The sequence below is a fragment of the Chionomys nivalis genome, chromosome 5, assembly GCF_950005125.1.
Source record: "Chionomys nivalis chromosome 5, mChiNiv1.1, whole genome shotgun sequence".
Taxonomy (NCBI): domain Eukaryota; kingdom Metazoa; phylum Chordata; class Mammalia; order Rodentia; family Cricetidae; genus Chionomys; species Chionomys nivalis.
Genome location: NC_080090.1, coordinates 61,700,336 through 61,713,354, shown reverse-complemented (window position 1 = coordinate 61,713,354; position 13,019 = coordinate 61,700,336). Strand labels below are relative to the sequence as shown.

The window sequence follows — 13,019 nt, the reverse complement described above, 5'->3', positions numbered from 1 at the left end:
AGAAAACTATTTTTCTCAGGTTTATAATACTTGAAAAAAGGTAGAAACTATGAATGAATGTTGTGGCGAATGCACTCTAAAATAGATGAAGCACATGGTTTCCAAAACTGTAAAAATCTGGTTGCTCCATAAAGTGGGAGCAGGCCTTTATGTGAAGTAAAGTTTGCTGAAAGAATAAAGCAGACTGGGTTGTTTCTTAGAACTAGCTTGATCAAAACAGCAAAGATCCATGACTACATGTAAAGTCCCCTTAAGTACAAAGGTAGTGGTTGTTTTGGTAAATTGGGCTTCTAAGCTCCACAGCCTCCAGTAGCTTGAGTGGTCATTCTTTGTAGAAGCAGCTAGCAAAATGAACCCTGCCATAACTTATGCTCTTACTATGTCTATCATATTCTTAGGTTTATAAACATTTGAATTCCAATAATTGATGTCACTAAAAATTTTGTATGGGATCTGATGAAGAGTGATGTCATGTTTCAGAGAAGATGGACATTAGCTCTAAGTTCTTATACATGAGGCCTTTTATTTGTCTAATTTTAAAGAGGAATAAAATATACTTGACATTCTTAAATATTAAAAAATAGATGATTTATCCAGCAAATATGTATTTGGAAACACGTCTGTTAGGTTAAAAATGTAATAATTAGACCTTTACAGTTACTTATAATGAATAAGTTCAAAATGTTCCATATTGGAAATGCTAGAGTAGTTTGTCTTTAAGTTTGTTCTGTGCTCAGATCTTTATTTATAGCTTTTCATTGGCACAAGATTGAGAACTATAAATAGTGTATAGAAGTACAAAGTGCAATAGTTGCAATCAGTAGAGGTCAAAGAGGAAAGTGTGTAGAGAAAAGTAACTATACCACGCTCAGAATAAAGATTTGATGGATTTATTACAGTAAGTCATAAAAGTTTTTTTTGATTGCTAGAAAGAAATGTTGTAATGCTCATTTATGAGAATAATGAAAGAGATGAGGTGGCCACGGATTTTATTTGTTAACAGCTATAAAATAAAACAACTGTGATTGATAATTATAAATAGGAAAATACTTTAATAGTACATCAAATCTGTGTTTGTATTTGACTTTTTAAAACTAAAACTTTGAAAACTGAAAAATAATAGTTTATTTCAACATGGAAAACATGAGGTTTCAATCACTTGTATTCCCTATACACTCATCATGAAGTGTGCATGTGATTGAGACATTCTCCATAGTTTTGGGCAGTTGAATGCTGATCCCCAGTTGGTGGGCGCTGTTTGAGGAGGCTAAGGAGGTATAGCCTTGCTAGGGGAAAGTTGTCACTAAAGACAGGCCTTGAGGTTTCAAAACTTTGTTATTACCAGTTCATTCTCTTCTGCTTCCTGCTTGAGGCTCAAAATGTAAGCTCTCAGTGTCTAACTACAGCACCATGCTTTTTTGCTTTTGTGCTTTCCCACCACAAAAAGACTAGATCCCTCTGGAACTATAAGGTGAATGCCTGCTTTTCTAAGTTGCCTCAATCATGGTCTTTCATCACAGCAATAGAAAAGTAACTAATAGAATGAGGTTTTAGTTATAAATATTTTTATTCATGAAAATCTTTAAGAGAAAATAAACATTTTACTTTTTGAGACATGTAATCAGATCAGATTCTAATCTGTGACAAAGTCCAAAAATTAAATAAAACTATAGAAGACCTAGCATTTGGAGGTGTGGCAGGAAGATCAAAAGTTCCACGTCATCCTCACTTACAAAAGTCAGACATTGCTACATGAGACACTGTTTCAAGCGAGGACAAAAGAACAACACTAACAAAAATCAAAATTAAATGGCTTTTAGTGATGTAAAAAAAAAACAAAAAACATTCCTACAGTTGAATTTTGTACAACCACTACAATGAAATAAGGTGACTTTAAAATATACAGATGCAGAATGATTGCTAAGAAATGCTACTTGATACATAGTGTAGATTAATGTGATCTCATCCCATCTACTTTATTTTAAACAGTACAAATTCTTATATATTTGTTTATGTTTAGGAAGTCTCAGACAGCATACATACAGTTTGAACCTACCCATTACTTGTAGGTAGGGTAGTTGATTACATATTTGGCAAGATTGAAATTGAAACTTGGGGTTTTTTTTCCTCCTTTATATGTTGAGGGGTATAATTTTTTTTTTAAATTAAATTTTAAAAGCTTTCAAGTGATACTGTAATGGGTCTCATAGTATTAAGATTGGGACGTTATACAATAGTAAATGATTATGTCACCGATCTGGTTTGAGAAATTAATTCCTTTTTTAAATGGATTAGAGGGACTGAAGACATGGTTCAGCTGTTAAAGAGCACTTGCTCTTTTTGCAAAGGGTTCAGTTTCTGTCTATATCTGGTGGCTCATAGCCACCTGTAACTAGTTCAAGAGATCAAATGCTTTAACTGCACAACTGCATGCATGTGGTACAAATATAACGTACATGCATGTGCATGCACACACAGAGACCATAATTAAAGTAAATATACATGCGTATGTGTGCATGTGTAAGATTAGATTTGGTAAGGCGCTATTAAAGTAGCTTAAGTTAGCATTAGTGCACATCCAGTACTTCTGTAATTTTGGGGAACATTGTGTCTGGATTTTCTTTCAACTAGCAGAAAAAGGACATTTAGATGTTTGATAGCTAAGAATATTCATGCATCATTCTGTTCTTCTTGAGTTATCATTGACTTTTGAATTGCTGTGTCTGTGTGTCTCATGCTTGTCGTTCATTAATATTGTGTATTTTTGCCTATTAGTTGAAAATCCTTAAGACTTTCTCATTCTTTTTCCCCCTCTAATTTGTTTTCTAGGATTATTCTTTTTTATTATATGTATAGTAGCATAGTATAGTGTTATTCTGTGGTATGCTCTTGCCTAAGGTTATGTTCTTTGAAGAACAGCCTATTCTCATTAAATGACAGTTTTAAGTGATGACTGAGAGCATAGACTGAAATTGGGCCTCTTGAATTTTAATTACTTGATATAACCTACACCAAATGACTTAACATCTACATAGTAGACATTTGGAGTTAAACTTAATGTTTGAAATAGTGCTTAACCCTCAGTGTAATAACTATTATAGAGCTTTAACTTACTGCTTTAGGAGAAAGTCCTTTGAATGACACTAATTTTGTTTTTGTTTTTGCACATATTTGTGTTCTCTAAAGATCTGGCAATATCTTTTTCATTATAATCATCACTTTCTAAGGCTGTGATCTGTTTCTTTGAAATTATAGCTCCTTGTGACTCTTGAGGCACACTATTTTGTTTAATAAGATTTTTTTTACCAACTGTTCTTACTATGTTTTCTTCTGATAGTTAGGTTCTAGTGTTTGGGGACATTAATCTATCTTTGTTAATACTCATTTTTATTTTTATAATTGCATAAAGATATAACAGACTGTGAGGCATAGTGACAGAATTAACTGCTTGGGCACATACAACTTTCATTGCCTGAGCTACATTGTACTGGAAAGATGCATTAATCAGCTGTGCTTTATGGTCTGTTGCCTTGCTACTTAATCACTTGACTTATGGCCCTTTTGACAAAGGATATGTCAGTTTCATATAGTGTAATTATGTTTTTCAACTGTTGAAATAAATCACATTCTTAAACAATTGAAAATTGCAAAATGTGAAAGAAAATGCAATTTATTGCTATGCTTAAGTACATCTCCAATAATACTAGTTTTCAAAAGAAAAAAGTATGTTTGGAAATAAATAAATTTGGTGAGATTGAATTCTTTATTAGTGGCAGTTTCATTCATACATATAATTTGTTTTTATCAGGTCTACCTTCCATCCCCTCCCCCTGAAATTCCACCCTACTTCATTCCCTTCTGAACTCTGTGCTTTGTTTTTTAATTTTATAAAATAAGTCCACTGAATCCACTAGGCCTACATGCTACATTCATGTGCATGGTTGTAGAACTGTCCCCCAAAGCCTAGGAAGTCTCTCAGAGGTTAGATCCCTGAAAAGAAATTCTCCGCAGAAGTTGTCTTGATCTTGTGTAGCTATGATTCACTTACCACTGCTCTGGGTGTGTGTGTGTGTGTGTGTGTGTGTGTGTGTGTGTGTGTGTGTGCAGTGCGCTGTTGTGTCTGGCAAAACTATTTTGCTCTAGATACCCGCTGGCTCCTACAGTGTTTCTGCCCCCTCTTCCATGGTGTTTCCTGAACCCTGTGGAGGAGAAAGTCTGATGTGGATATCCCATTTAGGGCTGAACACTTCATGGTCTCTTATGCTCCTCAGTTTGTTCACTTGTATTTATTGCCATCTACTGGGATAGGGTAGCCAAACAAACTTTGATGAGGGTTGAGAGATACACTAATCTATGGATATAAAGATAAGGATTGGGTTTTCCCCCTCAATGTCTGTGACCTAGTCAGTCACAGGTTTTGGTGCTTTAAATTTATTGAGAAAATCATTGCCTACTCATAGCATACATACCACTATTGTTCCAATGAAGATAACCCTTGTCAGGTCAATCCTCATTGTAGCTGCAAAGTTCAAAGCTGGGTAAGATTGTTGATTTGCTTGTTCCCTGTTAAGCATAGAACCTTACATTACTGTGATTGCTAGCCATAGGGGTGAAGCATCTTTGTTAGCGCTGGTTTGCTTTCCCCATTCCCATTTACTCAAGACTTACTGAAGGATGTGTTTTAATTTTTGTCATTTTGTTTTCTGTCTTTTTCTCACCCCCTTTCATTTGAACTGTTCTTGAGTGGCTTATTCTCTGTGATCTCTGTCTCCAGATTGCAGTCTTCCCTTCAAGTATCATCTGATAGAGTTGAAGTAGTGCTTTTAAATTCTTTAGTCTGTTTTTATTGTGCAAAGTTTCAAGTTTTCCTTAAATTTTGCAGATGTTTTTTTTTTGTTTTTTTTTTTGTTGTTTGTTTGTTTTTGTTTTTTTTTGTTTTTCGAGACAGGGTTTCTCTGTGGCTTTGGAGCCTGTCCTGGAACTAGCTCTGTAGACCAGACCAGGCTGGTCTCGAACTCACAGAGATTCGCCTGCCTCTGCCTCCCGAGTGCTGGGATTAAAGGCGTGCGCCACCATCGGCCCGGCTTTGCAGATGGTTTTGCTGCGTATAATATTCTAGGTTGACATTAGTTAGCTTTCAGAACCTAGAACACATCTTTCTATGTCCACTGGTTTTAAATTTTTCAGCTTGAATGTTATTCTAATGAACTTGACTTTGTAAGTAACTTGACCTTTCTCTTGGAACCTTTCATTTTTTCACTATTTTATGTTTTTAATGTCTTAACTGTATTGGGTTTGGGGGAGTTTCTTTTCTGATTCTGTCTATTTGGGGTCTTGTAGACCTCTTTTACGTGGGTGGGCATCTCTTTCTCTGAGTTTAGGAAACTTTCTATGATTTTATTGAAAACATTCTCTATGCTTTTGCTATATTATTGTTCTTCTATCCTCATAATTGAAAGGTTATATCTTTTCATGGTGTCCCATAACTATCATTTTATTCATTTTTAAAAGTTTATCATTGACCTTTACTAACTGATAAAATTCCTTTACTTTATTTTCTAGCCCTGATTTCTGTGTTGTACATAGTGAGGTTTTTCACTTGGCTTACTGGGGTTTTCATTCTCAGAATCATTTCATTTTGAAGTTTCTCTAGCAATACTGTTCCTTGAGTTTTATTTTCATGTCTTCGGTTGACTTTTCTCATTTTTGTTCTTTAAACTATATTCATGTCTTTGTTTAAAGATGGTAGTACTCTTGCAGTTCTTCATATACTAGAATAATTTCAGTAGGCACCATTATTATGGAATTAATCATTTTTTGGTATGTTTGGATTTTTCATTTTGTTTCTCTTTTGAGACTTGCACATCTGATTTAGTTTGTTGGTTCAGTTTGTTTTGTCTTGATTCATATTGCCTCCATGCAACATTTACAGTGTAGGAGAGGACTAATTCAGTATGATGGTGATAACTGTCTTCCTCTAGGTACCTGGTTTAGGAAGTTTTCTAGTGGATAGGTTATGTTGAAGGCCTTGTGGGTTGGCCTCCTGAAGCAATATTTCTGGGAACTGTAGATGGGCCTGGTGAAAATGAAGCTGGACCCTGGCGTACTTATAATATATACAGGCCTTAACTGGGGAAGATGGGTGCAAGAAATCTTGTGGGCAGACTGGTCACCTGGTGCCTGAGGTTCCTAGGAAGTGTTAGGGCCTCTGTAGGGCCTACCTTCACAGAGGAAGACAGGTACTGGAGATCCCTAGGCAGTGTGGTCTGGCCTCATAGGCAGTGTAGGTTGGGCCTTATCAGGGGAATCAGGTGTAAGAAGTCATATGACTAGTTCCTGGAACAGAGGGTTCTCAGATGACCTAAGTGCGTGTGTGGTGGTGGTAGTGGTAGTGGTGGCGGCATATCTTACTAGGACATTCTGGGTTGATGAAATTGAAATTTTCATTGTAATAAATTTTTATCAGTAGTTTTAATAATTGTAGATAATAGTAGAAGTCAGAAATGGAGTTTTATTTAACAGTAAATAGTAAGCCTTCTTATTCTTTGGGGGAATACCTTTTATTTTATTTCATCCTAATTTGACATTGCTAAACTTTTGTACTGCTTTTGTGTTATCTGACATCATAATCAAAATAACTGAAATGCCATTTTATGGAATAAGAGGATATTCATTTTAGATGGGTTCTAGAAATCCCTAAGCACCTAAAAGTTAGTGTTCACAGACATGGTGCAGTTTTCAGATCTTTCCTTTTCATTTTCTTTTTTACTTTTTAGTATAATGCTAAGGCTTTGTTGTTCCTAGTGTAATAGGTTTTGGGCTCAGTTGTATTGGGTTTGGGTTTGTTTTTTGTGAAAGAGTCTGATTGTCTCCTAGGGCATTCTCAGATTTAGAATCCTCAGCCTCTGAGCAGTAGGATTATAGAAATGAATCATCATGTCTTACTCCCCAAAATATTTATTAAATAACCAAAATGGAAGAAAATAGCAATGAGTCCAAAACAAAAAAAAAAAATTGACTTTTTTTTTCCACAGTCGAATTAAAGTAAGTAATGACACATCCTGCTAGAGGAAAAGGATATCCGAGACCAAGCGTCAGCAAAGGCTGTGTCCACAGGCCATTGTGTGGGGATTTTGGTCAGTTGATAACAGGTTAACACTTAAACTTGTTTGTATTAAAAACTAGAAGTTTGCCTATTCTTATACACTTTCACTTGTATGTTAGAGTACTTTTCATTTTTTTAGTAGTATAGATGGAGGGAATATATTTAGGAATTATATATATGAATGGTTCTTGAACTAGGCATTCTAAACCAACTCAGTTAAGAGTAGATTTCAGTTCCAATATCTGTCATTTGCCAGTCTGTCTTAGTCATGATTTCTGTTGCTATGATAAAATCATGTGACCAAAAGCAACTTTGGGAGGAAAGGGTTTATTTCCATATATAGTACCACAATACAGTCTATCACTAAGGGAAGTCAAAGTAGGACCTTTTAAACAGGGCAGGAACCTGGACATAGGAGCTGATGCAGAGGCCATGAACAAATGTTTATTAGTTTGTGACCTCCTCAGCTTGCATTCTTAGTGCACTTAGAACCAACAGCCCAGGGTGGAACTATCCACAATGGGTTGAGGCCTACCACATCCATCATTAATTAAGAAAATGTACTTCATGCTTGTCTACAGACCAATATAATGGGGCCATTCTCTCATTTGAGATTGCCCATTTCTAAATAACTATAGTTTAGATTAAGGTGACATAACCAGCACAAATATCATTTGTGTGTGTGTGTCTGTGTGTGTGTGTGTGTGTGTGTGTGTGTGTGTGTGTCTGTGTATACGCTCTGGGATAGAAAAGTTGTCATCAATATAATTCTGGTGTTAGAATTCATAACACAGGTGGTAGCTGAGGCAGATGTACATTAATATTATAATACCAGTAAGTCTGTCTTATTGGATTGTGTTTTTTGGCAGGGTTATTAGCTGAGTTGTTCTGTAGTTGCTGGCACTTAACTGAAATTTTTTGTAAGACTTAGAAATTAAGAAATGATTTGAGACTAATTTAGAAAAGTATTTTAATGTGTCTTTAAGAACATTTTAATGTATATTTCTCTTAGTCATCAGCTAAGTAAGCTTCCTATTGAATTATTAACTAGGTAGTAACTTAGTTAATTCTGCATGAGTATTGCACAAGTAATCCATTAAAGTATATTATCTGGCTAGCACTCCTAAATACCCCACATATAAGTATTTGTATTTATACACATATATAATGCAATTGTATTTATATGCATTTAATGAGTACCTTGATACTTATTGGTGGGAAGATATATGTAGGTACAGAAATATATAACAAATTTTATTAGAGTTCGAGTTTTTAACCTTTATACTTTGTAGTTTGACTTGCACATAGGAGGTTTGATTTTTGATTTAACCTAAATATTAGTAGCCTCAACTGTGAAGCCAAATTACTTGATAACTATCATCTCAAACACTTGAAAACCAGCTAACTTTGAGCAGATTACTTCACTTTAACCCTCAGTAATCTAAACTATTAATAATAGTAATGTTTTCCTCATATGGTTGTTAAGAGAATTAGTAATTATAGATCATTGGGAACTCTTTGTATTCTCTAGAGTTACAGCTAAACCTCTAGAAGGAAACTAAATTTATATTGAAAAGTATTGAATATGATGGTTCATTTCAATTTTTACCCGCATCAGGGCAAGTTAGATTTCTAGCTTGTATGATAGGAGTGAATAAGATATTGTATTGAAATAGCTTACTTTGGAATTTGTATTTAGAGTAATTACAAGAAAGAAGTGGATTCCCTAAGTCCTCTAAAAAGGAACAGAGGAGTTTTTTGTTTGTTTGTTTTTTTAGAGAGAGTTCCCTATTTGTGCAATAAGGGATGTGCATTAACATTTTGTAATTCAGAGAGATAATATTTGTTTTGGGAATAAGGAATGGTCTGGGTGGGAGTAAGGATTATTTAGTTACTCTGTTTTTATTAATATTCTGTCCCTTTGTCACTACCCAATTGCTTCAGTAATTCTGCTTGTTCAGATTTATTAAAATAATATCACATTCCCTGAAAGAGCAATAACAAGAATTTATGAAAAAAATTAATTGGAATTTTCATTTGACACGTGTAATATTTCAAATAATTAAAGGTTTCTATACTGAGATGTAATGTGGTTATTAAAGGTAAACTTAAAAACATGTCAGTTGTCTAGGAACAAAAGTTCACCTTGACAGGTATATATCTATATAGTTTCCTAATTCTTGTAATTTGATGTCTTGATGACTTATTCTGGACATGTGGCATAGGGAAACTTGAAACTATGTCAGGAAGCTGTCTTATCGGTAGAGGCAACTCTTAGAAATAGAAAGTGCCAGCTGAGGATATAACTCATTGGCATTGTGCTTGCCTAGTTAGTATACATTTATGCCCTGCGTTCAAGCCCCAGCATTGGGAGAATAAAAAGAAAGAAAGAAAAACTTAAAACCCTGAAATGTTGCTATGTATAACATCATAAGGTTTGCTTCATGATCTCACAAACAGGATGTGTTTTTCCCTCCCCGTTAGTATCGAATTTGATCGGGATTGTGACTATTTTGCAATTGCTGGGGTTACAAAGAAGATTAAAGTCTATGAATATGGCACAGTCATCCAGGATGCAGTGGATATTCATTACCCTGAGAATGAAATGACCTGCAATTCCAAAATCAGGTATTTATTTTTTGTTGCCCCAAAGTAGCTGCTGCCCATATTCTCATTAAGTATGACATTATTTTCCCTTTTCCATGAGACTGAATACTGTGATTGTACATGTTGAGATGCTTTGTTTTAAAGCAGTATCTTTCCTGTAGACATTGTTTGCTTTTTGTGGAAGTTATCATTTACTTTTGCCTATAAATAGTATCTGAACATCAGAAATAATCCATAATATGTACGTGTCTCTAAATATTATAGTTATTTCTAGTTTTAAGATGTTTTTCATACAAATATTAGGCTTTTCTTTGAAAGAACACTATTTAAATTTAATTCAATAAGGATTATAGTTCATAACAGTGCAGAGCTAACGTGTTTTCCAGGAATGTCAGGAATTCCACAATCACCCTTTTCCTTTCTTTTCTTTTTTCTTTTTTTTCCCCCTCTTTTTTCTACCTCATAGAAGAAATAGATTTCCCTAGCTGTTCTCAAGAGCACCTGATTATTAGTTTAAGCTCTAAAAGAAATCAGTCATCCATGTACCCTTCTTACCTTGATAAATACATACATACAGTTTTAAGTATCCTTTATCTGAAATGTTTGGTACCACAGTGTTTCTGATTAAGCTTTTCATCCATGTGCGTTTCAAAACATGTTGGAGATAAGATGTGAACCTAATCACAGACTTCACTTACCATGAATGTGTATCTTCACATCCATTGCTACGAAACAGAGTTTGTGTATATTTAGCCAACAGACTTGGTGCTCTAGATGTTTTAGATTCTGGGACATTTTGGATTAAAGATGTTGAATCCAAGGTATATGTGTTTTTATGTGCATTTTAATGATGTTAGTAATAAACTAGTGTTATGTTCGTTTTGTTTCCTAATTCACCCACAACAGTTTACGAGCCGTCTATTTATCAGTGGCACTCATACTTGAGAATCTATTTCAGTCTGTCTGTAATGGAGACTGCCTTTTACTTCCCGGCTGTCCAGATCTGAATAATCACACAAAAACTATTATTATGCACAACACTGTTTGGCCTGTTAGCTCAGGCTTCTTATTAAGTAACTGTTATATCTTAAATTAACCCATTTCTATTATTTTATATTTTACTGTGAGGCTTGTGGTATGTTACCTCTTGCTTCTTGGGCACCTACATGGTATCTACCTCCTTTGGCAGCTACATGGCAAGTCCCTGACTCCACCTTCTTTCTTCTTGCATTCAGTTTAGTTTTCTTGCCTAGTTCTATTCTGCCCTGCTCTAGGCCGAAACAGCTTCTTTATTCACAGCATACAGAGGGGGATCCCACATCAGTCTGTCTTCTAAGCAGAGAATATATTGCAAAAATGAATTTATTAAATGCTTATGTGTTAGGCATTGTCTTGCATGCTTTAAAAGTTGTCTGAGATGGTTACCATTATTGCCACATTTACAGCTGAGGAGTGCTAAAACCGAAAGTTAACAGCTTGCCTGGGATGAGCTAGGTAATGTGTAGCAAATTGAGGTAGTATTAATTCTAGAGTTTGTACTTGTAACCCCTTTATACTTATTTATAGCATGTGGCCATTATAGTAATATCACTTGTATAAAATTGTAGTTTAAAACATCATAGTAATAAACTCAGCAGAATACTTGGCTCATGACAAGTATTCATCCTCATTGTTCCCTTGAGGAAAACATAATTAGAGTTTAAGTGTGCTGCCGCCTACTCTGCCATGGCACATAGGCAAATGCTTAGTACTTTATGGCGCATTACATTGGAGTAAATGGCCAAAATCTGTGGGGCTAAAAGGACCTGTACCTAAACTAAGCAAAACTAACAGAGTTGTCCAGTTTGTTTTCGCCAGTTATGAAATACACTAAGTTAACCAGTCTGGAATTAAAGTGCAGGTCTGCCTAAATCCATCAATGGAAAATTGAGTATATTTTAAAATGCAAATGATCTCTTCCCAATCCCTAAAATTTGTCATAAATACTTGCTTTTCTTAATACCTTGTTCAGTAATATACATCTTATTTTGCCCGATTTAAACATGTATGTTTCAACAGTAGCTTACTGCCTTAGATGCAGACTTTTAGAGAATAGCTAAAGTCATAAATGTTCAAACTTTGAATCTTTTGGGGTATTGGAATTTTAATCATAACTTATGTTGGTTAAGACCTTTTGAATATAAACAGAAATGTAATTCATATTCATTTATTTAGCTTAATATGATTTGGCAAAGCTTATATAGAGCTCAACAGTCTTTCATATCTGTCATTGTGCTGTAACATTCTCTGAGTCACCTGGGCATTTATCATTGTGATTAGTAGTTATGCTTTTCACATGTAGTAGAGATGATCAGTAGCAGCTTCTGGTTCGTATCTGTCATACTGTGATCAGAGTAAAAAGTGTAAACTTTAGCATTGGATAGTCCTCTCAGGAAATGTAGGTAGTACTATCATCTCTTTCTGAATGATTGTGAAGTGATATAAACCATTTTGAGGAGTGTTCATCTTTCTGAACACACTGAAATTCATTATGCTCCATTGTTACTTATTTACATCTTAAAGCTTTAGCTTTTCTTTCATTCAGCTGTATCAGTTGGAGTAGTTACCATAAGAATCTGCTAGCCAGCAGTGATTATGAAGGCACTGTTATACTATGGGATGGATTCACAGGACAGAGGTCAAAAGTCTATCAGGTAAGTATGGAAACTGACTACATGTTAAAACAATTTTTTGTTTTGCAGTAATTTGTGATATTCATGTGCTTTATAATTAAAAAATTTAGTCACTCTTTAGTGTTTTTATAGTTATAACAACTGTGGTAGTACTAAATGCTTTTCTAAGAAATTTCTCATACTTTATTTTTAGAATATATCAAATACATTTACCGAAGCATTAATTTTAGTGTGAGGATTTCTATCAGTGTCTTTGTTTTACATTTGATTGCATTTTGTGCCACCAACCCATATCAATAAATTATTATTATTTTTTCTTTCTTCTATATCAAGGAGCATGAAAAGAGGTGTTGGAGTGTTGACTTTAATTTGATGGATCCTAAACTTTTGGCTTCAGGTTCTGATGATGCAAAAGGTACTATAATTTTCCCTCAGGAGTTCCCACTCCCCAGAACTCCTTTTAAGCACAGCTATGTAAGTTATTTATTGAAACTCATGCTAGTCCTTTGTGAATCAAAAATCATTTGAGTTAGACATCAGTTTTTCCTGAGTGAAGGAAAAATGAGTGCACTGCTTCTTCATAATAATGTTTTTCTCTTTGTGTCACACGGTGCCCTCTGAATTGCTGGCAACTT

At 34.7% G+C, this 13,019-nt stretch overlaps 1 protein-coding gene across 2 annotated transcripts in view; it reads left to right on the top strand.

The window, feature by feature from the left end:
* Cop1 (COP1 E3 ubiquitin ligase) overlaps positions 1–13,019 on the top strand; it is a 119,532-nt gene that overhangs the window by 67,593 nt on the left and 38,920 nt on the right. For both annotated transcript variants that reach the window (XM_057770279.1, XM_057770278.1), the window contains exons 12-14: positions 9,590–9,733; positions 12,297–12,405; positions 12,718–12,799. In XM_057770279.1, coding sequence (XP_057626262.1) covers positions 9,590–9,733; positions 12,297–12,405; positions 12,718–12,799 — 335 coding nt within the window. The remainder of the gene's footprint in view (positions 1–9,589; positions 9,734–12,296; positions 12,406–12,717; positions 12,800–13,019) is intronic.